Source organism: Magnolia sinica, chromosome 3 (assembly GCF_029962835.1).
Source record: "Magnolia sinica isolate HGM2019 chromosome 3, MsV1, whole genome shotgun sequence".
NCBI classification, from domain to species: domain Eukaryota; kingdom Viridiplantae; phylum Streptophyta; class Magnoliopsida; order Magnoliales; family Magnoliaceae; genus Magnolia; species Magnolia sinica.
The window spans coordinates 17280247-17306416 of record NC_080575.1 but is presented as its reverse complement, the minus strand read 5'-3'; the positions used below and the strand labels follow the sequence as shown (position 1 = coordinate 17306416).

Sequence of the window (26170 nt, the reverse complement as noted above, 5' to 3'; positions counted from 1 at the left end):
CGCTTTCGAAACAATGACGAATAGGAAAGTGATAAGGGTAACTTAGTCTAAGACCACGAGAGGCTATGAGAAAACCAAAGGGAGAAGCATCAATTAACACCGAGAATTTTGCAGAGGACACATTTTGATCCGATATAGCCATTTGTCCTCGAAACCCATATGGAGTAGTATATTATCCAGAAAGGACCATTTTACATGGTCATATGCCTTTTCCAAACCAAATTTACACAATGCTTGAACTACTTGATCTGGAACATGAGTCCAGGCATTCATGAGCAATCAATACACTATCAAAGGTTTGCCTCTCGAAGATGAAGGTACTTTGAAAAGGGGAGATAATTTTGGGATCAATCTTAACTGTTGACTCAAAACCTTAGCCAAAATTTTATCCGGACTGCTGATTGGGCTAATAGGATGGAAATCTTTCAGGGTTTCGACACCCTTGAGTTTAGGGATGAGAGCAATAAAAAGGTGCTTCCCAGTTTAGAAGGCAAGCGATTAAACTTAAAGAAGTCATCCATGAATCCGCACAGGTCATCCTGGATCAAAATCCCAAAAAAATTGATAAAAAGGAAGGGGATCACCATAAGGACCAAGAGCTTTATCTTTCCCTAAATCAGAAACAACAGATTTAATTTTCCTCCGGAAGGAGAGGTTTTTCTAGAGTGACAACCTCCTCATCGGAGATACGTTGAAATTGAAGGCTGTTGATAGATGGATGATGAATACCTTCGGTTGACAACAACTTCGAGTAGAAATCGACAATGGAATCACAAATATGATCTTTCTCGGTAACTATAATACCATCCACAATAAGGGAGGAGATGCAATTAACTCTCACTCAAGGTGTACGAAATTAGTTACGTAACGGCCGAGTCTGTTACGTGATATGGGGGTTGAAATGGTGACCCCTCAATTTTTGGCTCGAACGGCTGTTATCGAGGCTGTAACGGCCGTTATGCCCCCATGGGATTTTGTTGAATTGAAGCTCCGTAGGCCATTTTTTTAAAAATCTCCAAAAATAGGTATTTATACCTTCATTTTTTTTTTTTTTGGAATTTCTGTTGTTATGGTTAAATATGATGCGTTATTCAAATTAGAACATATGAATGTGCATTTTACAGATTATGCAACTGATTTTTTTATTTTTTAATTTTGTATATATATATATTTTTAAAAAAATTTCGGACTATTTTCATCAATTTTTAAAAATTAACAAGCACCTACACATATGAGATATTTTGATATTAAATTCATTATAGTGTGTGTGTGTGTGTGTGTATCATTAGTATAAAATAGTTTGAAAATTAAATCTATTAGTTTTGCAGTCAATTCCAGGCAGTGTTCGAAGTATCGGTATCGCTACAAGTTTCGCTGGCCAGGGATACAAAATCAATATCGATATCGCTGATAACCAAAAATGAGGGGAAACATGGGAGAAACGGTGGAATTTTCAACAAAACTTCAGGAGATGTTAAAATGTACATATTTACATATTTAGAAATAAAAAAAATACAAAAAGAATGCATACATGACAAGTTTCCATTTAATGGGGCCTTAAAAGCATGTGCTGTTGTAAGAAATCAGTCCATCCATCTCATCCAGCCTATTTAATCATCTAACCTTTCATCTAAACATCCATCAATATTGCAAAATATCAACAACACATGATATTTCACCAAGAAATCATCAACAATTGGAAAGTAAACGAAAGATTGTGGTCTCAATATCGCGCATGTCGCGATATTGATAATATCGAGATATTATTAATATTATTAATGACAAATTGAACACTATATACAACCACGTGCTTATGAAAAAAATTGAACTAAAAAATTTTCTAATAAACAAAATTATGATGATATCAATACGTTGGCGATATTATTAAAATATCGTCGATACACTTATGATATAAGCATTACCTAGAATTTACATAGTCGAAAATATTGGCGATATTGATGCATTGGCAATTCAAGTGACACCTAGAATTTACATAGTTGAAAATATTGACGATTACATTAGCGATATTGATAGTTGGCGATACTTAGCGATACATTGCTAATACCTGGAATTTCTGATACTACCAGCGTTATCAATATCGCTACCAGTGTTATTAGTATCGCTCAGGTGGAGATAAAGATAATATCGAAGATATTTCAATAATATCGGAGATAATTCGAACACTGATTCCAGGCTATCGGGTTTTCATCAAACCATCTTATACATCTTTCCCAAAGAGTTGACCGTTACACTGCCAGAAACACGTTCAAAATTATAAATGAATTCATATTTGGAATATTTATAATTTTTTGGATTTAATGGATATTTTGTTTTTGGATTTTTTAAGAACAAAAAAATTTCTAACTGTTACAGGGGGCGTGTCGGCCATTATGGGGCCGCAATGGCCCGTACAGCCTGTAACTGTATCGGTAATAGTGGGCACCGTTACCACAACGGTACACCTTACTCACGCCCGAGCATTGGCTATACTGTGAAAAAACAGCGTTCTAATATCCTTTTAGCCAAATTGTTCGGGAACGTTGATGTCATTTAATCTCTTCCTCCTTAAAGGAAAGAGCAATCTTGCTGGGAGAGCTTAACATGAGCAGTAGTTTTTGCTTCTGAAAGGTGGTCATAAGTCCAGGGCCCGGATCTCGCCAAGAACAAAAGGCATTTGGGATTCTCTGAGATAAAAAACCTCATTCTCTAACCCACCTTTTGTTTTTCACTGTTTCCACTAGACTTTCCAGCAGCTCACAAGGAATGACAAAAGAGGGATGTGATCCCGTTTGAGACCTAAAATCATCCAAACTAAAAGAGGCTTGCAAGGGAGGCACATCTAGAGTGTTCCCTGGGGAGCCTTGAGCTAGACCACTCAACCCTAGAGAAGGTGACCCCAACGGAGAAGAAGAGAGAGGGTGGAAGATGAACACATTGGGGGAAGAACAATGATTGCCATCGACTCAACCCTATTGGTAAAAATACCTTAGGGGAATGAATGATAACAGGGATGGACAGAAGAGATCTTACAGACACATGAGTTGAGGGGGGAGTAACAAAATTGTCTAGAACAGGGAGAGGGGAAGGGGAGGGAACCAGGGTTGAGATGGAGGGAAGAGCATCCTATGAAGAAAGCTACGATCTTGCCCTAGAGAGAAGTCTCCGACGGAAGACGGTTTGTAAGAGGTAGGGAGGTATCTGAAGTCAGAGAGTCACCTACAGGGAAACCAATATCTTCTTCATTCTCTTCATTTGAAACTAAAGGGGAACATGTCTGAAATCTATGGAACTCGATCCTCCCTCGAAGCATCCCTGTTGTCTGATATTCTCTGAGATGGAGGGAAGAGCATCCTATAAAGAAGCTAAGATCTTGCCCCAGAGAGAAGTCTCTGATGGAAGATGGGTTTTAAGAGGTGGGAAGGCATCTGAAGTCAGAGAGTCACCTACAAAGAAACCCATATCTTCTTCACTCTTTTCATCCGAAACTAGAGGGGAATATGTCTAAAATCTATGGAACCCAATCCTCCCTCAAAGCATCCATGTTGTCCGATATTCTTCGAGATTGCAAGGAGCTAATGGAGTGCGGAGGTGACTTTTGGCATTCGTCCTCAATCAAAGATGTATAATCCTCCGTATCCCAGGGTTCAACCCAATGGTTGACACGTAGCATTGGTTTTGACAGGGGTAATGAATGAGCCTTGACCGTCAAGAGCAAAACTCCCGCCATTAGAGAGAAATAGCTGGCGCCTCGGATACAACCTTTTCCATCACGAAGGGACACATGTCCAGAACTGGCAGCAAATCTTGGCCCTCCATCATTGACCAGGAAGCCAATCTCTTGCCACAATAGCAGTGGCTGAAAATATCTTTAACAATCTCTGGCTCAGAATGGGGTGCAGCATGAAGCGTGTCTATAGCACACTGCTTGAAGGAACCCTCGAAACCAGAGGAGTAATGTGTATAGCTGGCCTAGGCAGGGCAGGTTCCACTCACTTTCTTGCACGATCTACTTGAGCCTCTCGATGATCCATCGCTAATGCAATTAGGAGGCTTTGTTGGCAAGTGGATTTGGCGGTTCTCTGCTGAACAGTTCCTAGACCTTATGGCCGGACAAGATTCATGTAGCTGACCCCAATTAATTGGGATAAGGCCTATATGATGATGGTGAGCTGTTTTTCTTGCCTCCATATCAAGGAATACCAGTGGATTGGTACTAAACACCCTAGAGTCTCCACTTCTTGTCTTGAGCTTTATTCACGAGTCAATAAAACAAGCAAAACGGGGTCATAATTTAGCTTCCAGACCCTGATATGATATAGCCTTGTAGGCCTGAGAGCCATAAATAAAGGTTAGAGTGCCTGAGAGCCATAAATAAAGGTTAGAGTAAATATTATCATCATCATGCTGGACTTGTCCTTGCTATTTGGTGTGAGCTTTCATGATTGCTTGACAAAAGTTCTGTGACCAGCTGGACGCCTGACTTCAACCCTCTTTCATGGCGGCTTTTGGCCTGGTGGCTCATCGCTACAAGGCTGATTTTATCAAACCAAAGAAGGATAAAACCAAAACATATAAAGACAGAGGAAGGTTTTAATTGTTCTACCTAATTTCTAAGACTTATATGCCTGATCATAAGGTGTTGCTGTTTTGCAGCAATGGACAATCATTTAATTTTATATAATATACAGTAATTATTAGTAATATTGTTCCAGACTATATTGATCTAAGAATATAATATAATTGCGTATAAATTCTGCTGTACTGAATATTTTAGTACACAATTTCTCGCATTGCTATATCAATTGGTACGGATAGTACATATACTGGTACAAATGTGGATTATTACCCTTCTTACCTATCCCCTGACTGAGCTATTGATCCATAGCCTGCTCCCAGCAATATAGCCATCCCTACCCTCTCACATCAATTCCACGAGCCTCTTATTTATTCTCATTTGATGACGGTGGGGGAGAAAGTCAAAATGAAAACCTTAACATTGGGTTTAGGGATATAATTAGGCTCGAACTGATGACTTCCACCACGCCATTCTTGTAAATGAGTATATATACTACATAAAAAGAGCATTGTTGCTCTTTAGGGTCAAATTCTACCATGTCCTGCGAGTGCACTCTCAAAAAAGAAAGAGAGTTGGAGTGGAGAATAAGAAGAGAGGGAGGATTTGATATGGTGGTCCCGTGTGACTTTGATACTCTGGCCCTTAACGGCTATGCATTTTCAATCAATTTAAACAGTCCAACTTGTGTGGTCTGCAGTTGGTAAGCCATGGTTATAAAATAAGATTGGTTGGATGATCCTAAGCTCCTATTTTTGGACATTTGTCTGCTGAAATAAGGCCATTGGATATTTTCAATTTAAACCGTCACTAGATTCCCACCAACCTTACATTGAGATAATCAAATTGGTGTAATTTTTGGTTGATGACTGATTTCCTTAATTTTGAGTGCATGTATATTATTCTTTCTGCTCCGCCAAAGTATCAATTCTTTCTAAGAGATAGAGATGATGAAAGGCTTGTGGTCAAACAGAGTATTTGATACACTGGCTGTGTATGCAGTTTGTTATTCCAGCTATTTACAGATTGTGCACCTTGGTGCACATTAACTCAAAACGTAAACTGTTGCAATTGTGGGGTCAGACTTCCAATAAGTCAGAGTATCGGTTAAAAAATCCCAGCCACTGATTTATGGACACTTGTTTTCTGAAATAGCACCATGGGATACTTTCATTTTTAACCGTCAGAGTTCCCAATTAATTGGGATAAGGCTTAGATGATGATGATGAAAAACCATCAGCAAATGTCGACCAATTGGACAGTTGGCTTATCAGAGAAGCATAATTTTGGTTTGTGATAGACCAATCTGCGACCCACAGTCTGGAGTCTGGACAATCTCTCCGGAAAAAAAAAAAAAAGGAAAAAAAGAAAAATATGGGATCCACAATCTGGAGTCTGGATGGTTAAATTTCAATTCGTGGCATGCATTGGGTCCAGTACTTGGGTGCATGCTGTGTACGTGCTTGGCATGATTGTCAAAATGTTTTTGAGAGGAAAGGCAGCCATGAGAAGGTCACTTTCCACATTCAAATTGCCCTGGTTTTATTTCCAATGCATGGAATAGTTTCGTGGGATCTGAATTGATCAAATTGCTGGCCCAACCTGTGGATGGATTACAGGCGTAAAAAGTACCTTGCAGATGATCTTTACCACCTACTTTTGCCTCGAAATGTGAGCCATTTACCACTTTTCGGATAGTTAGAATTGCTTGATCAACATGATTTTAGACAAGGCCAATATTTTTCGTATAGCTGTCTAAGCCCCATTTTGTCATTGGACTCCCAGCGCATAGTGCCTGTGATTAGTGGGACCCAGCCGCAGCTACTACACAGTGGAAGTCCATAGATGAGTTGCCTAACATGTGTTGGTAACCCCATGCCATTCAAGATGTCCGTCTGATGGGCCCACATGTTAGATACCGATGACATGCTATGGCCTATGCTGTCCCTGTTCATTTACCCGGCCATTCTTTATGCGGGACCATGGATAACGTGTTATAGCCAAAAGATCAGGTGCACTCATTAGGGAAAAAAACTTGGTTGTAAAATTGGTTACAAACCGCCTGCATTCAAATTGCATGTTCTGTCTACCTTATGAGTGGACTGGCATGATTTTTTGTAGAGGTAGAGTCCATGATGGGGCCCACCTAAATGGAAGGAATGGATCCTGTGCACCTCTACTGATTCACAGCTGAAAGTAGCACTCCTCTTCGTAGTCATGGGCTTCATGGTGCGCTCTGGGTGGTGAAGTTGTGCAGTTGGTCAATTTAAACAGTACTTTGGTCACGAGGAATTATACCATACTCTCAAGCATCTTGAATGTGTACCCATTATGTGTGGTAGACCTGTGTGTCAATCCAAACTATCTAAATTATAAGACCTATTACTTGCAATGGGAAGTGGCTTACAACTTAAATGAATCTGATAATAAATGATCACTAACCATATAATCTTTCAAAAAAAAGAAAAGAAAAAGATTACTAACCATTTAATCCAAATGGATGGTCAGAAAATGATAAAAGCCTCCCATGTTGCCATCTCCTTAGACATGGAACAGCAAAAATGAAAAGTCTTCCAATTTAACGGATATGACTAATAGACCTTTGTGATTTTTGGTGCATTCTCCATCGATGGTAGGGTTATAGTGCTGGACAACTAAGATATAGCAAAACATATAGGTGCCGCATACTAAAAAATCGAGAGGTACCATCGCTATTCACATAGGTAGGGAGTAAAGAGGTGATTCACGGCAACATGGCACACTTGTGCAATTTCCAGCCCATGAACCAACACTCAAGATGAACATGTCCTGTCCTAAAAATCACGTGGGTCCAATCATCAGGTGGTCCTTGCATGTGCTTTTGAAATTCCCTCCAGTACATAAATGAGGCACATCTTTCACCTCACCAAACAATGTCCTACATGTATGGGATCATGTGCGCTTGTGCTGATATAATATTTACATATTTTGGCACATGCCACACCTGCCCTAGTATTTTTGAATGCTGTAACCATGGTTAAAAAATTGGCTGACTATATCATATCGGTTAATTATGTATCAAATTTTTTCAAAAAAAAAAATATGATAATGTGTGTTGACCTACTGAAATAATTTTAGAGAAATTTGATATGTATTGGCTGATACAACTTAAACTATTTGTGCATTGATGCTCTTGGTATTAGGCCAGATGAATAACCGTAAGGTGCAATATATATTTTTTTCTTTTTATTCCTTCCATTTTGAGGTTAAAGGCTACTTCATTTGGAATATCTTGTCCTTGTTGCAACTGGTTTACTAGCTTTCTCACTAGTTTTATTTTTGTGTACTGTGAACTGTTATTCATTTGGAATATCTTGTCCTTGTTGCAACTGGTTTACTAGCTTTCTCACTAGTTTTATTTTTGTGTACTGTGAACTGTTATGTTTAATAAGTTGATTAAGTGAACAATTGTAAAGGAGTGTAGTTTTCTGTTAATTCAATAAGTGCCATATATATCCAGCATTTATCAGCTGCAATCTTGTATGGAGGTGCTGTAGGCATCATAAACCAGAAGAGGAAAATTCAGTAATTTGGAAATAAGGAACAAACTCGTGAATTTTAATATTATCACTGTTAATACTTTGAGTTGCGTCTGATGCTTTTCTTTCTTGTCATAGCTTCGTGGTGGCTGTATCTTCCAACTAGAGACTAGTTATGCATTTCTTATGTTTTAGTTTATTTAACTCTCTTTCTTCATATGTGCAGATCAGATTACTAAAAATTCTGGCATTGCTAGGCAGTGGTGACAAGCAAGCAAGTGGAAACATGTATACTGTTCTTGGTAACATTTTTAGGAAATGTGAGTCGTCAAGCAACATAGGAAATGCCGTTTTGTATGAGTGCATATGTTGTGTTTCGTCCATATACCCCAATCCTCAGTTATTAGATGCAGCTGCTGAAGTAACTTCCAGATTTCTCAAGGTTTGCTTGCCACAGCCTCTCTTTCTTCATGCATAATTGTTCGCATTGAGATTTCATAAAAAGTATAGTATTTTCATCTTTTTTATATGAGTCTCTCTTCACTTGATTCTTCACTCATTTCTCCTAATGTGTAACTCATAGCTTTCATGCATTGTCTACCATGAACAGAGTGAAAGCCATAACCTAAAGTATATGGGCATTGATGCTCTTGGGAGACTGATAAAGATAAATCCAGACATTGCTGAAGAGCATCAGCTGGCCGTGATTGATTGCTTAGAGGTGAGAGCTAATTATTTTCCAACTTAATGGATGTCTTTTTGTTAGAATGTAATTTTCTGTTGGAGTTGAATTTTCTGTCGTTGTAACATTCATATCAATCATGAAAGTATTTAATGATGATTGTCTGTTGTTTTCTGTCCACATTGCATTTTTTGTCATGGTTCCGTGGAAGTTGTGAAATTGTGTGATACTTACAGCCTCATACTCTAATTTGTGTGGCTTTGTATTGTTTGATTGATGTTGGTATGATTTTCTCTTGTTATACTGTAAGTTTATTTCATGATGCAGTAGATGATGTGTATGCTCATAGAAGAATTTCATTGAGTTTCTCTTGTGCAGTGGTCTTTCAGTGGATGTGAATTTCAATTTGATCCTTCGCAGTTTCCTTAGTTATGATGTCTTGGTTTTCTTAATTTGTTCTCTTGTTTTCTATCTATATGTTTCTGGGCCTTTAATGTCAGGCTTCAGCAGAACTCGGAATTAGTTTTTGCTCATGCTAAGCATATTATAAAATGTTAGTTGGTTCCGAAAGAGTTTCTGTGATCAGTACTGCTTATCAGATAATACAACAGAAGCAATCTGTTTTCATCAACATGAAATATGTTTTCATCAACATGAAATAATCATATGCATGGCCTAAATTCATCTTTATTATACTATGCAAGATGTTGCCCCTTTATCTTTATCTTTTTTTTTTTCTTGGTCCGAAACTTTTTTTCTTGTATTGTAGTTAGTCAAATGCTTGAAACAGTTTAGGCAACTGACCTTCTTGATTGCGAGGAGTCTGCATGGTTACTAGGTACTTTGGTGAACCCAGTATGAAGTGATTGTACATGGTATGTTTTGGCGAATCTGACACCCAAGGCCTCGAAGATCAAGTAGGAGGTTGTCTATGGAACAAGGCTAGCCAATTCTGCTAGCGTAATTCTTTTCTTCTTGGCTTGCTAACATGTCATGCACTGTCACCCATGTCCTTGACTCCTTGTCTGTGGAAAATTGCTGAAAGCGTGTACTGTCAGAAAATTGCTCAAAGTATGTATGGTTGGAAAATTGCTCAAAGCATGTACAAGTATAACCACTGCACTGTTCTCAACCATGTAGTTTATTTCGTGTTCCACCTTAGATGTGCCTGGCTATGATAAGTCCACAGTCACTTGTTAGGCATTATAACTGTGTCAAATTTGGGCTTAACTAGGCACCATGTTATCTAGGACTCGGCACATTAAAACCGAAAGATACGGGTCTCAGAGTCTTTTTTTTTGAAAGATGAAGAAGATTGCATTAAACGAAAGAAAATGGAACACAAAAAACAAAAGAAGCCAGAAAACAGAAAAAACATAGAAAAAACGGACACCAGAAAAAGGCTACAAGCAGAAAAAAACTGAAAAGGAACGATCCGCTGAGATAGCTGATCTGAAACAACAGCTCACGTCCCTAAAAACATCAAATCCTCATGCTTTAGCGCGTCGACCTGCGTGGCCCACTCAATCAGGGCCTTCTTCGCCTTCGAGGATACATACTGAGCGGAGTGGGCCTCATCCCTGAAGCATCTGTTGTTGCGTTCTTCCCAAACAAACCACCAGATGGCCAGCATAGCCATCCTCCATAGCTTGGTTCTCACTTTACCCATACGGACACCATGCCACTCTTGAAGAAAGGAATCCACCCTCGCAGGAAAACATAAGCTGATATTGAAACAGCATGGGAAATCGGCCCGAATGTGATATATATAAGAACACTGCACCAATAAGTGATCCACTGATTCCTCCTAGCGCATACAGCACAAACACATGTTCGGAAGGATCATCCCTCTTTTCTGTAAATTGTCGATTGTCAGATCTTTCTTTTCCCCACCAGCTAACCAAAGGCCACAATTCTGGGATGAGCAGCATACTTCCATAGAGAAACCTCTCCTCGGGGCTGATTTTGATTTCTGATAGAAGAGATGAATCTGTACATAGAGGAAACCGAAAAACGGCCTGACTTACAATACTTCCATACCAGTCTGTCGGGGGTCGATTTGGAAGGGGAGAACACGGAAATGCATTCCAGTAACTCGGCGAATTCCGACACTTCCCAGTCTTGCAGATTACGCCTGCAAATGATATTCCACACAATGTTACTGCCATCTATCTCATAGCAGTCCACCACAGAAACTGATTTGACTGGAGCGAGAGCGAAAATCTGCGGAAATCTATCTTTCAGAGGGCTGTCCTCCACCCAGATATCTTCCCAAAACCGAATGTTTGCCCCGTCCCGAGCTGAAAACTGATACCGCTGAGAACCTCCCTTTTTGATTTTTGAATGTCCTTCTAGATAGCTGACGCCCTATAATTGGAAGACTCTTTAGTCCACCAACCCCCAATCGCTTTCCCGTATTTGTGCTAGATAACATCATTCCAAAAACTGCCGTTTTCTGTCCCCAATCTCCAGGTCCACTTACCAAGCAAAGCTTGGTTCATGGTCTTGAGATCCCTTAGCCCGGTCCCTCCATCTGCCTTATACCTACACACATCCTTCCATTTCATCAGATGAAATTTTTTCCTGATGTCATTACTGTGCCAGAGAAAGTCGCGGCTGCACTTTTCAAGCGACGCCAAAACTGTGCTGGGACATTTGAGGAGAGATATGAAATAAATAGGTAGATTGGAGAGGGAAGCTTTAATGAGAGTAAGCCGACCGCCTAGAGATAAATATCGACTCTTCCATCTCGCAAGAAGCTTCTCAAACCTGGAGGTAACTTTCACCCACATTCTTTTGGGCGGCCTGTTGATACAAAGGGGGAGACCGACAAAAGAACAGGGAAACGAAGCTGCGGAACACCCATAAATGCTCGCCAGAGCTGCTAGCTCAACGCTATCCATGTTAATGCCATACAGATTAGATTTAGCTAGATTGACTTTTAACCCGGAAACTGCCTCGAAACAACGGATGGCGGTGTGCTGATTTTCAACCTTTTCCACTTCGGCTTCTGAGAAAAGCAGGGAATCGTCTGCATATTGGATTGTCAAGATCGAGTTCCTCAGCCCTTTAATGTTGATCCCTCTTAAAACTCCTTCCAGCTGACCCTTGTGGAGCATTCTAGCAAGGGGCTCCATGACGATAAGAAACAAGAAGGGGGAGAGGGGGTCTCCTTGCCTAAGTCCCCTCGAACTTTGAAAGAAGCCCTTAGGAGAGCCATTTAAGAGAACGGAGAAAGAGTTGGATCCAATGCATTCCTTAATCCAATGTCGCCACTTTGACCTGAGCCCCATCCTCTTCATTAGATAGAGCAGAAAATCCCAATCCACGTGATCATACGACTTTTCAATGTCAGGCTTACATATCATAGATTTCTTCCCTGAAGATGAGGCTGAATCCAAACATTCGTTCGCTATGAGGGCTGCATCCGCTATCTGTCTACCGGCAATAAACGCACATTGATTACTAGAAATGATCCTCCCTATCACTCGACTTAATCGGGACGCAAGGACTTTAGCTAGGATTTTGTAAGGGCTGCCCAACAAACTGATCGGCCTGAATTCTTTCAAGGAAGCAGCTCCCGGTGCTTTTGGAATGAGAGCAATGAAAGACGCACCAAAGCTCTTGGATATCCTGCCGTTACCATGAAATGCAGACAGAAAATTCAACACATCGTCTTGGAGGGTCTTGAGGTTTTTCAGTAAGGATTTCATCCCTTTTCTTCCTAATATTGCCAAATTCGAAGCTCGTAAGTTTTGATTTGAGACATTTCAATGTGTGGCTGAATCTCCTGTTTGCCCAGACTATTCTGTTGGACTGCAACCAGTCTTTACCTTACGAACAAATTTTGGTGATCCAACTGCATATTTGAACCAAAAAGGATGAGGGCTCCAACTCTCTAGATTAGAAGACAGCAAAATCGGGCAATGGTCAGATACAGGCTTTGGCAGAGCTCTGAGGTTAGCTTCTAGGAACAGCTCCTCCCACCTACCTGTAAAAAGAAATCTGTCCAGCATGATAACATGATTGCCGCTTAACCATCTGAATTCTGCCCCAAGAAGAGGAACAAGCTTCTATCTGTTCACAAACTCGATCCCTGCATGCTTGCTGTTATCTTAGATCTCCCTTTCTGTTTTACTGATATTAATCTTTTTGCTATTAACGTCAATTATTTCGAGGGATTAGATGCCGAGGAGAGATGGTTAGGCGTTTTAGAATTGCAAAAACAAGCTCCATGCTAACATATTGCATCTCCAACATCTGTACCCTTCAAAATACCCTCAACTACCTGTTTTGATGTGATATGACAAATGTATTGGATCTGAATAGGATACAGCTCAGCCCCTTTAAATGGTGGAAGGCAAGAGGCGGATCATAGTTACCTAATTTTACTAGCCATAACTCAAACTGTGAACTAGTTTGTGTGAACAAATTTGCGGTTTGGATTGCTCTAATTTGTTGGGCTGTATAAAACTAGGTCAGGTTTGATTAAGGATTCGATGCTAATATGATTCAAGGAGCTGGATCGATGTGGTTTATTTTCTTCTAATCTGAGTTCATGTATGCCACCATCATGCTCTGCCCGAGTATCAAGTAACTTGGGATAAAAAGTCCTAGAGCTTTACCCATGGTTGCTACAAAACATCCCAACATATAAGTTTGACTATATCCCTTGGATATGGGGCCATGTATAGTGATCCAATTCCAAACTATGGATCTGATGAGGTACACAAGTCATAGTGTCTATCTAAAAATTCTTCAAGATTGAAAGAACCTGAACTTACCTATAAAAAAAAAGATCCAAAAGTTTTCATCATGGCACACAAAGTAATGGCTAAAAAATGTCTATATTTAAAGGAAAAGAGTAAATGATCAAGGGGTTGAAATATTCCAATCTGAGAGTTGTTTTGCGTATACTCAATCCAAATTGCTGCCCACCGTATAAATGGTTTTGATCATTGAAACACAAACTAGATCTCATGGCTGTGGTCTTGACATATTCTATGACAGTAAGTTGGGAGGTATTGTTGTGGACCTAAGCTTTACCTGCATTTCAATTATTTCAGGGGATAAGATGCTGAGGAGAGGTGGTTGGGGGTGTTAGAATTGCGGAACAAGCTCTGTGCTAACATTTTGCAACCCTGACATCCGTGACCTTCAAAATACTCTTGAATACCTGTTTTGATGTGATATGACAAAGGTATTGGATCTGAATAGGATACAGCTCAGCCCCTTTAAATGGTGGAACAGGCGGATCATACTTACCTAATTTTACTAATTATAACTTGAATTGTGAACTGGTTTGTGTGGACAAATTTGCAGTTTGAATTGCTCTAATTTGTTGGGATGTATTAAACTAGGTTGATCAATCAGGTTAAAGGATTTGATGCTGATATGATTTAGGGAGCCGAATTGATTTTATTTTTTATTTTTATTTTTATTTTAAGGCGTTAAAAGGAGTGGAGGATGAGGAAGCATTGACAGAGCTACTTATGGTGGTGTCGGAGTCGATGAATGGCCATAGGAGGGACATCAACGGATGTAGTCAATGAATGCAAGCTTGAACTAGTTAGGTCTTGGCCTGTTATGAACTCCTCAGTCGCTGGTTCTCTGTGGAGTATTGAGAAGAAGCAGAATATGATACTCTGGCAGAGTATAATGTTTGATATTCAGGCACGAGGAAATTGTGCACGTGGCACGTGAATTGAACTCAAACTGTCCAAATTGTGAGCTCCAACATGGACGGTAAACCAAACAATGCACTGATTCGATGACCTATCTTGCTGATTTTTTTTTTTTTTTTTTGAAAGATAACTATAGATGTATTAAAGGAAAAGCTAGGAACAGGAACAAAAAAGGAGGGAGAGTCTGCTGAGAAAGCAGACTCAGCTATGCTCCTAAAAAGCGAAGGTCGTAATCCTTCAGAAAAGTTACATTAACAGCCCATTCAATAAGGAGACCCTTTGCCTTAGAAGAAATTGTCTCCACCGAGTTCGAGGTGTTCCTGAAGCATCTCCCGTTTCTTTCTTCCCAAACAGACCACCAGATTGCAAGAATAGCCATTCTCTAGAATCGCGTTCTTTTCTTTCCTAACCTGACCCCATGCCAAGCAGACAGGAGGTTATCCACGGAACCAGCAAGACACCAGCTAATTCTGAAGCGCGAACAAAAATCAGACCATATTTTCTCGATAAAAGGACAATGGACAATTAGTGGACTGTTGAAGTGAAAATTGCCAATTGGACTCAAACCAATCAAACTGTGAATCAGGTGGGTCCTTAAACTTGCACTGATCTGTGATTGCAAACCATGGGACATGTTACCTTTTCCCTAGACTGGCATGGGTTATGGGGATAAGAGTTATCCTTTATCCTTTTTGTGTGCTGGAGGTGTTTAGTTGGGCTAAATTGGATGTAATGGATTGGGTGTCGATCTCAATCACTTTTGATTATTGTTATCATTATCATGATTACTGGGTTGCGTTGTATTTCTTTTTGGCCGATTTGGCCTTCTTCAGCAATAAAACTGAACTAATCAAAAAAAGAAAAAAAGAATGCTATGGTGATAGTTCACCACCAGTTATTGCTATTTCATTAGTTTCTACTCTTTGTAAAAGTGGCACATGTCTACCAAAATCTGAAACTGTCTGAAGTGTGGACCCACTGTAGATGGTGCATATTCTTGATCTTGGATGATCGGATGATCGGATGATCCTAACCTCTTATTTTTGCTGATACTACATATACCCATGTCCTGGTAACATAGCCAGCAAGCAAACATGGAGTAAATTGTTGATTTTCATGTACATTATGATTGCAAAAAGTTGCTGAGCTGAGTCGCCTGTGAAACCTGGTGCTCAGCTGTGTTTCCTATATCTCTTTCTTGACTGGAGTTTCAGCTAATTTTCTTCTCCTAAGTTTGACAATGCATGTCTTGTCTTGTCATGTGAATGCGGTAAGAAAAATGGAGTTAGGCGAGTCATGATTTTGTTCTGTTTCTCTGAAATTTTGTTTATTTTACATTCTCCCTATTTATGTTATTGTTTTCTTTATATTTAGTGCTTAGTTGGCTTCTAGGCATGTCTATCTAAACTGCAAGGTTTTCTTTATATTTTGGTTTTATGTGTAACATTATTCTAGAAGTTATATTTATTCAGTTTAATGAGTTTGAATGTGTACCTTTTCTTATAGGATCCAGATGATACTCTAAAGAGGAAGACCTTTGAATTACTTTATAAAATGACAAAGTCCACCAATGTTGAAGTGATAGTTGATCGCATGATCGATTACATGATAAGCATCAGTGATAATCACTATAAAACAGAAATAGCATCTCGATGTGTTGAGCTTGCAGAGCAGTTTGCACCAAGCAATCAGTGGTTCATCCTGGTATGTTAGTGTTGTTACTTCTGTTGATTCCAGCTTGTGGACCATAAGTTATGGACAATGTTTAGCTGGAGCTTCCGTTGATCACGACCTTCTAACTAGTTCGCTTTGCAGACCATGAATAAGGTCTTTGAGCATGCAGGTGATCTCGTCAATGTTAAAGTGGCACATAATTTAATGCGTTTGATTGCAGAGGGATTTGGAGAGGATGATGAAGGTGTAGATAGTCAACTACGATCGTCTGCAGTATGTTCTCCGTTGAATTCATTCCGCCACCAAATTACATTGTATATGCTAGCTTTAAATTCTGAATATGTGAATTGATTATGCTAACTTTACTTGTGTTTGGTCATGCCCTTAAGAGCATTTTACTTAATATACCTATATGGGATGAATACCAAAACCTGCCTCAGAAATCTGTTTGTTATACCAACTTTCCCTTTCTTATAAATGAGTTCTACATTTTGCATTTCTTGAAATATCATTCATGAAATATTGTATTTGTTTTAATGGATTTCCAAAACACCTCATGCATAATTCATGATGGATGGAAACTTATCTGGTCCTTGGATGTCTAAATTGGTGGCTGTTTGCCTAAATGAGCATAGTTTATGTCCTGGATGGATCTGAATATGCTTTTCAGTAACTGTGTTTCAGGATTTGAAATTTGAGCAGTCAGCAAAACCATTCAGTATATGGGTTCTCAACTTCTTGTTTCGTAAAATGTGATGTGTAATCAAACAGGCAGAATGGAATAACCCATAAATCATTTCTCCTAACTTGTACCAGTTAGAATAATCCCTCGTAAGAATTAGTTATTGAGGGAAAATATCTCCTTCATTCATTCCCACAATTTTGGAGTCCTAAAGCAAAGCAGTTTTGCTCTTGTGAGAAAATGAGATGCATGGCCAATCAATTAACTCACGCAACTCAAGAAAGAAGAATGTAGTTCCCATGGCTCAGAGTTTGTGAAAGAAACGTAGTGGCATATCTTTCTTCTCCTTCCACCAAGGGATGCCCAGGGAAAAATACATTTGTATGCCCTGCCCCTCTCTTGCAGCTTTTGGCATTTTGCTCTTCCAATTGGTCTTAATCTCAATGTAATTGCTACGGTACAAAAATTCCATTACATATCCTTTCCAATTTTCACCCCTTCCTTTCCAGTGTTCTTATCAAGCTACTTTCACCCTTTCCTTTCTGTTGTAATTTTTTTTTCCTGGAAAGGGTTTAGGGTTTAGGAAGGCAACACAAATTTTCTACCACCAATTAAAAGGTGAGTACAAACAGGCAGCAGACAGAGGAGGGAAAATAGGGGATGGTTGAGAGATCATCTTGCGTCCCCCATCCAATCCCCCAAAAAATTATGCACATGTGGATTTTCTTATAGTAGCATGAAGCGGGATGCTAGACATCAATAAATTTGGGTACATAAGGGAAGCGTCTATTTAAAAAATTGGGCAAGTATTTTTTTGAGAAGATAATCAATTGTTAAAACTTAAGGGAAACTGCACTTCCAAAGTACAGATGGGAGCGAAGTGCCCCTGTACGCCAATGGAAAAGAATGATGGTTAGTACCCATGTCTGAAAGGATAAATGAAATGTTTAACCCTCTGGACCTGGTGCTAATATCTGAGAAATCATTGGCGATTGAACTAGGAATGAAACCTTCTCCCCTGGCCACTTGCCACCCATGTCTGAAAGTATAAATGAAATGTTTAACCTTCTGGACCTGGTGCTAATATCCGAGAAATCATTGGCTATTGAACTAGGAACAAAACCTTCTCCCCTGGCCACTTGTAAATCCAGAGATTGTCTATCTCAAATCTGATGCAAAGTTTAGGGGAAGGAGACAGTTATAGCCACTGTGTCTCTCAGAGCTAAAGCCGAAGCTTGGGTTGAACACCTGGCCTGAATTGGACCAGAAAAAGCCGCCAAAGGCCCGCCAATGGGGTCATATAGCATAACTCCAGCTCCAGCTTTGCCTATCTCCTTCCAAGTTCCTCCCACCTTGAAAGAATAGTCCCTGCCCTGGAGAAACCACCGGCTTGTCTACCCTGGGATGCTTATGATTGGCCTGCAGTAACTCTTCCCACTTGCTCGACAACTGCTCCATGGATAGGTCTTCAAACTCTTTTAGCCTTGAGACTCACTAGCGAGTTTGATCCGCTAAGAAGCAGGAGCGTGAGTCCGAAGCTCAGGTTGAAGCAGGAATGACACCTCATGACAAGGATTGTGTCATAGTTGCTGCAAAAATTGTGAGAGCTTGGGAATGCAGAAATTAGATATGAATCCATACTAGGTTCTATTTGACAACTCCAAAGTTTCTCATCTTCACCTATTTGCCTTCCATTTTCATGGCCATAATAGATTTACCAATCACTAATCTTGTGGAAATGTTCCTTTGCTTAGAACAATCATCTTTCAGCGTGCTTCTCAACATATTGAATGAACAAGTTTGCAAATAAAGGTGCGATACATTTAATTACATGGGAGGTTTATAATACAATCGAACAATTCACCTCTAGACAATATGGCTGTCGTTGATAAGTAACACAAGCATGTACAAATTTTCCCTTGCCTCAAACTAATTCTTGATCTTATCGAAGCTTGGGGTCTTCATCAATAGATTGGAATAGTGCTACAGCTGTGGTGTAGATGCTGAGTGATTTTCTCAAACACTAAATTATTTGATACAGTCATCGCCGTGATCATCATCATTAAATCCTTATTCTAACTAATATGGTTAGCTACACAAATCTTGATCTGCATTCCATTTTACCATGGACCATATGCTCAATTAAACAAACCATAATGCATCAGGTCTTTTCTTACAACCTCCACCCATGTCCTTTTGGGCCTCCCTAGTCTCCCTAGCCTCTTTAAAGCCTTCAACTTGAACCCACTCGCTCCTAACTCATGTAATTCTTGGTCTTCATTATACATGGTGAAACCCATGTAGTTCTTGGTCTTGAATATTGGTGCTCACTCCTAAGTTTCCTCAAGTGCATTCATTCTAATTCTGTTCTTCCTTGTGTTGCCACTCATCCATGTAAACGTATCAACATCTCAACATTATGACTCATAAAGCATGGCTGATGGTGTAGCTACCCCATAATATTTCCCCTTTAGTTTCATTGGTATGCAGTGATTGCATAAAAGTAAATAGGCACTTCTCCCCGTGGTCTACTCAACTCTAAAATTATGAGCAACATCCTTAATATATCTGCTCTGTTGAATTATTGACACAAGATGTCGAAAATGGTGGGTGCTATGTCAGCAAATTGGGTGGAAAAGTTTTTGCTAGTTTCAAAACATGTGCTCCCGAAACCCATGCTTGATTGATGCCTTATTATGCTAGAAGTCGAGGAGAATTAGGGCTCGAAACCTTTTAGGTTCGAGTTAATGTGGTTGGCGGTGGAGGGCTTTTTCAATTTGATTAGAAAATGGTGTGGGTCTTTTGAAGTGGAGGGCTATGCCGGGTTCAAGTTATGCTAGAAGTTGAAGATTCTAAAAAGGAAGATTATCGAGTGGAAGAGGGAAGTTTTCATGAAAAGGGAGATCAAAATTGATAACATCCAAAGCAAGTTACAAGTCCTTGACTTGTCAGCAGAGTTATCGTCAGAGGAGAGAACTGATGGGGACATCACGCGCACTCATGCCGCCGCCCCTACGCACGTACGTACGTAGAAGGAAGACCCTACCATCGATCTGGCTCGATGACGACGTCCAGGGAGGGCCTCCTAGCTAGAAGTCAAGTTTTGGTTCAGAAAAGTGGCCCGATAGTCAAGAAAAGCCCACCATGGGATCTCATGATCGTGGCCCACTCGTCGGATTGGTTTTATATTTTAGGTTTTGCTTATTGTTATTATTTAGAACATCGTGAACGCTTTAGATTTTCTTGTTTAGTTTTTATTTTAGTTTACTTCATCGCCAAGTAATAGGTGTCGCACATGGTGTGAGTTTTTGGGTATAGGGTTCTTCGTATAAATAGACACCCCTTGTAGTTCTTTTCATTCATTGAAGTTAATAAAAAATTCCTGCTTTATTTTTTGCTCTCTTCGTGAGTTGTGGAAGAATTCAAAAGTGGGTGCGAAGCCCTCCCTTTTCGAAGGGCTAACTACCGTGGTGCGAAGCCACATCGATCCTAATTCACCCTCATCTTCCATCATCTTTTTTTCCATCTTCCCCCACCATCCGTACTTCGAATTTGTCCTTTTGTTGCATCAGATTTCTTCATTACAGCAGGTTTCCAGATTTCGGACCGTAGGTGAGCTGAAACTTCGGTGGAGCACCACGCACAAACCGTACATTAGATCAAGCTGAGATTTGGGGGTTTTGGAGTCCATCCCTGGCCGACCAGGGCCAAGGTGGCCTTTTTCTGAATAGTGGGCCCCACACACGTGCGGCCGAGATCACACGCACGTCCGTCTGGGCCATTGTTGCTGTCCACACGTGGGATCATCTTTTGGCTCAGGTTTTTATCCTCTTTTATCCTCTCATAGCCATTTTTCATGAATCCTGGCCCTAGATTACGTTTTTCGTAAGTTATTTGCCAATTTTCTTACCCTAGGGTTCCCCGAATTGGAATTTCTGAATCCCTTGGATTAGGGACTGATTACTATGCATGTGTGGATGATTATTTCTTATCTTTGAGTATCGTTTGGTTCATAATTTTTATTGATCCAACCCTATCATGTGTAGGCTTGGACCCGCATAGATTCCCCTTAATTGAATGTTTGGACTTTCATGTGGGATATGGAATTTGTGTAATTATTTCTGAACTAACGTGATCTTAAGTCTGAAATCTTGCATATCATATTTAATTTCCATGTCCTGCATCAAGAACCTTGCAAAGGAAGCTTGTGCAAAATTACTCAAGTTGCCTAAAGAAGAAATCAAGTGGAAGCAATGCTCTCTAGCCACTTGGTTAAAAGGAGACACACACTAAATTCTCTCACATTATAGCAAGCACTCGGGGTAGAGCAACAAGATAAGTAGTACTATGGTGGAGGGCAACAAGATAGAAGCTAAAGACAAGATTTATGAAGTGGTGATCCAGGTTTATAAGTAGCTGTTGTCTGCAGAGAGATGGAGTAGACCGAAGCTGGATAACCTGTTGTTTTACTGTCTATTGGCTGGCGAAATGAAGCCTGCTTGAGAAACTATTCTCCAAGAATGAAGTGAAGATCGTAATGGATTTCTTGGCTAGGGATAAGGCCTCGGGGCCGGTTGAATTTCCTTTAGCGTTCTTCCAGATTTTTTGGGAAGTGGAAAGGGACATGTTGGACTTTACGATAGAATTTTTTAAGAGGGGAAGACTTTCAACTGAGCTTGGGGCATCCTTTATTGTTATTATTTCAAAGGTGATAGGTGCGGAAAGCTTATGGGATTTCAAACCAATTAACCTGATTGGGGGTTTTATAAGATTCTAACAAAGATGCTAGCAACCAAATTTTTGGCTGTCTTGGCGAGTGTCATTTCTAAAAATCAATGAGCCTTCATCTTAGGTCACTAAATTTTGGACAATGCTCTCATAGCATATTGGTGCATTGATTCAAGATATAAGGAAGGTGAGAAGGCTGTTGTATGCAAACTTGATATTCAGAAGACCAATGGCCATGTGGACTAGGAGTTCTTGGTTTACATGTTGGATCGTATAGGTTGTGGGAAGAAATGGAGAGGGTGGATGGAGTGCATTAGCTCAACTAGGTTTTCGGTACTGATTGACAGGTCTCTGAAGGGCTGCTTCAAAAGTTCAAGAGGCTTAAGGTAAGGCGATCAGATCTCGCCTTTTCTCTTCATGGTGGTGGTTGACGCTTTGGGCATGATGTTAGAGTAGGGATAGGAGGTTGGTTTGATTTGTAGTTTCAACAGTGATGGGACAAGTCCAACAATCTTCCTCCTTCAGTTTGTTGACAACACACTACTATTTTGTGATGCTGATGCTAAGTGCTAATGTGGTGGACAGGTTGAGGATGATCATAAGGTGCTTTGAAGTGGTGCCGGGTCTGAAGGTTAACAAATTGCCAAAATCGAGACGTTGGGTGTTTGGACGTGTAGGAAGGAGCATGAGCAGTTAGTAGAGATTTTTGGTTGAATCAAGGGCTCTTTCCCATCCACTTATCTCGGGTAGCCCTTGTGCATTGGGAAGCTGGTGAACCACTTGTGGGACAGGGTGGTGAAGAGATTAGAAAGGAAGCTATCTAGATGTTAAAGCTAATATCTATCTCTTGGTGGCTGCTTTAATCTCATCAAGGGTACCTTGTTAAACACGTTGCTTTACTTTTTGTCTGTCTAAATGTCTGAAGTTGGTGGTAGCTTGATTGGAAAGGCTGAGGGACTTTTTGTGGCAGGGATTTGAAGATAAAAAATTCTATTTGCTAAATTGGGGGAAAGTTTGGAAGTCTTATGAAGAGGGAGGTGCGGGCATAAGAGACTTAGAATTCGTGATCCTTGCTCTTCTTGGGAAGTGGTGGTGGAGATTTGGAATGGAGTTGGGCGCCTTTTGGAGGGAAACAATTACAAATTATTACAGTTGTCAGGATTTGGGTCGGAGCACAAGGGATTCCTCCCTGTATATAGCCTCAGCTATTTGGAAATGGATCTTTACCGCTCTTGGTAGTGAGTGGATTTGCTTTTGGAAGGATGTGTGGATTGTTGACACATCTTTGCAGGAGGCTTTTTAGAGGATCACCCTTCTCTCTATGGAAAATGATATTAAGGTTGCTAACTATTTCACGTATCTTGGCGATGCTGCCGTCTAGTGTCCCTCTTGTCGTAGGTTCCTTCTTGATGGTGAAGTGGAGGCGTTTGTTCAGCTTTTAGATTGAATCCACTCATGTTGGCCAGTGGGTGGGGAACAAGATAGGGTGGTGTGGAGAAAGGACAACTCTGGTTGTTTCTTGGTTCAATCCCTCTACTATTCTCTTATTCCTTAAAGGGGGAATGGTGAGCTTGACAAGGAGTGTCATGTTTGGTCCTACATGGCCCCTTCCATGGCAACATTTGCTTGGCTTGTTGGTAGGGAAAGGGTCTTGGTTGTGGATAATCCTCATAGACGATCCTTCGTAAACCCTAACATTTGGCCATTGTGTATGGCAAATGTAGTGTCAATCAACCAACTTTTCATTCATTGCCAGCTAGTTCGGTACTTGTTATGTGGGTTTTTTTTTTGAAGCTTTAAAGTTGCATTGACTATGTCTGCTTGCTAGTCTTTAAGCTATTTGGGTAGAGAGGATGGGAGATGCTTTTGTAATAAGAGCCATAGTGCAGAGTGTATATTAAGTAGGGGGATGTTGTTTATTGTGGATTGGGCTTCTCGTATTGATGCCTTGAAAGGATGTTCCTTTTCTTTTAGGTTTGTAAGTTTTTGAGCCATCTTAGTGCTTTTTAACAAAATTTCCTGTTATTTAAAAGAAAAAATCTCAACTAAATTCCCTGTCATTTTTCAAAATTCTTCTTCTTCTTCTTCTTTTTTTTTGAAAGGTAACTATTTTATGGAAAGGTCACCAAGGGTGGAAAAGAATACAGAAAGAGAAAAAACAAAAAACTCAAAAACAAATTACAACCCCCAAAGGGCGAAAAGGATACAAATATCTAGCTCCTTGATTCTTGCTGCCCATTCGAGCACCCAACAAACTGCCTTGTGCAAAATAGCCTTCGTTGCAGCCGCTCTGTTTTCGAAACACCTGCTGTTCCTTTCTCTCCAAATGGCCCATAGGCATGCCATTGCCCCGAATTGCCAAATTGCTTTTCCTTCTTTCCCAACTCCGCCTTCATGCCATGATGCTAGGAAGGAAGGCATTGATGTTGGCATGACCCAAGAGACATTGAGAGTTTTGAGAAAGATCTCTCATACCCTCCTTGTAGCGTAGGGGCAACGAATGAAGAGATGATCCACGGACTTTGTGTCCCACATGCATAAGAGGCATATATTTGGCAGCACCATTCATTTTTTATAGAGATTGTCTACTGTTAGTATCCTATTCCTTCCCAACAACCAAACGAATGAGGCCACCTTTGGAGGAGCTCCATATTTCCAGAAATGGAAAGTATGAGATGAGGGGATTTGAGCTAGGAGCTTGTAGAAGGATCCCACCACAAATCTACCTGAGGTATGCCCCTTCCACCCCATATAGCCTTCCGTAGTTGGGTCAATCACTGTTCTGTTAATTTGTCTAGGAGGTTTAGTAGCACAATCAGTTCCGCGTTTGATAGATCTCTTCGGCTAGGGGGTGTCCAAACTATACGACCTCATTCCTCGGACCAACTCGCCACTAAAATGTTTCTATCCGGGGATAGAGTCGCCAAACTATGGAACATGTCCTTTAGCAAGCAATCTTCTATCCACATGTCCTAGAAGCATATGCTCTCCCCATCTCCTACTGCAAAAGAGATTCCTTCTTTGAACCTAGCCTCCACCGAATTGATTGCCTTCCAAAGGCTAGACATCCTGTAGCGTGAAGAATTTTTGTTCCACCATCCCCCCGGCCTAGTTACTTATTTAGAAGCTATTACCTTTCTCAATAAGCTTTCGTCTTCCTTGACAAATATCCAAAGCCATTTACCAAGAAGAGCCCGATTCATTTGTTCTAGAACTTGGAGATCCGCTCCTCCTTTCGCTATTGGCTTGCATACATCTTCCCATTTCAAGAGGTGAAACTTTTGCTTCTTCTGTTTGTTGCGCCATAGAAAATCCCTTCTCATCTTTTATAGTCGTGTAAGAACCAGTTTCGGGCATTGAAAGAGTGACATGAAGTAAAGTGGCATGTTAGAGAAGGACGTTTTAATTAAAGTTAATCGGCCCCTGAAAGATAGGTGCCGACCCTTCCAAGAAGGCTTGCACTCAATCCTTTCTATCATTGAGCCCCAAAGATGCTTAGGGGGCTTCTCTATACGTAGCGGAAGCCCAAGATATGTGGATGGATAGGAGCCTACTCCGCATCCAAACCTCTTCGCAAATCTTTGAATCTCCTCCTTTGGTGTATGAATCCCAAGCATCTTGCATTTGGAAGGATTGATCCTCAGCCCAGAAAGCACTTTGAAGCACACACTAATATTTTCCGCAAGTTGTCAATCATGGTTTCATTTGCTTCACAAAATAGGATAGTATTATTCGCAAATTGAAGATGAGTTATTGATGGTCCCGCACGTGCCGTCTTAAAGCCTTGGATGAGGCCCACTTCTTGCCCCTTTGTTAGCATCTTACTTAGCACTTAGGCTACTACCACAAACAAGAGTGGAGATAATGGGTCATCTTGCCACAACCCTTTAGATGCCTTAAAGAAGCCCCTAGGAGAACCATTTACCAAGATTTTGAAGTGAGCAGAACTTACACATTCTCTAATCCAAGATCTACATTTTTCACTACATCTGAAGCGCAATAGCATGTAATCTATGAAGCCCCAATCGACGTGATCATAAGCCTTCTCCATATCAGGCTTACAAACCACCCCGGCTTTGCCGTCTCTAAATTTTGAATCCAAGCTTTCACGAGTAACCAGAGTACAGTCCAGGATTTTTCTTCCCGCCACAAATGCGCTTTGATATTCAGATATGATAGTCGCTGATACTTTCTGAAATATTTCAGCAAGAATCTTTGCTATAATTTTGTATGGGGCCCCAACTAAACTCATGGGCCTGAAGTCTCTGAGATTTTCCGCTCCTACCTTTGGAATCAACGCAATGAATGTAGTCCCCAATTCTTTTGATAATCTGCCCCTAAGAAAGAATTCCTTGACGCAAGCAATCAGGTCATCTTTAACGACTCCCCAAAATGCCTGAAAGAATGCCAATGGATATCCATCCGAGCCTGGCGCTTTCTCTCTACCAAGGTATTTGACTGCTGTCTTCACTTCATCCTCTGAAACTAGTCTCTCAAGAGTTTGGACCTGATCTTGTGATATTCTCGGGAATTCCAAGTGCTCCAAAAGAGGGCGGTCCCTTGAGTCTACCAGCAGCAGCTGTTTATAGAATTGAACTATGGCATCTCTAATGATCTTCTTGTCTTCTA

The 26170-nt window shown here is 40.5% G+C and overlaps 1 protein-coding gene across 3 annotated transcripts in view; it reads left to right on the top strand.

Annotated features, from left to right (window-relative positions):
* The window catches only part of LOC131239625 (AP-4 complex subunit epsilon), a 56136-nt gene that overhangs the window by 10876 nt on the left and 19090 nt on the right, over positions 1–26170 (top strand). For all 3 annotated transcript variants that reach the window (XM_058237424.1, XM_058237423.1, XM_058237422.1), the window contains exons 3-6: positions 8318–8533; positions 8702–8812; positions 15964–16161; positions 16273–16404. In XM_058237424.1, coding sequence (XP_058093407.1) covers positions 8318–8533; positions 8702–8812; positions 15964–16161; positions 16273–16404 — 657 coding nt within the window. The remainder of the gene's footprint in view (positions 1–8317; positions 8534–8701; positions 8813–15963; positions 16162–16272; positions 16405–26170) is intronic.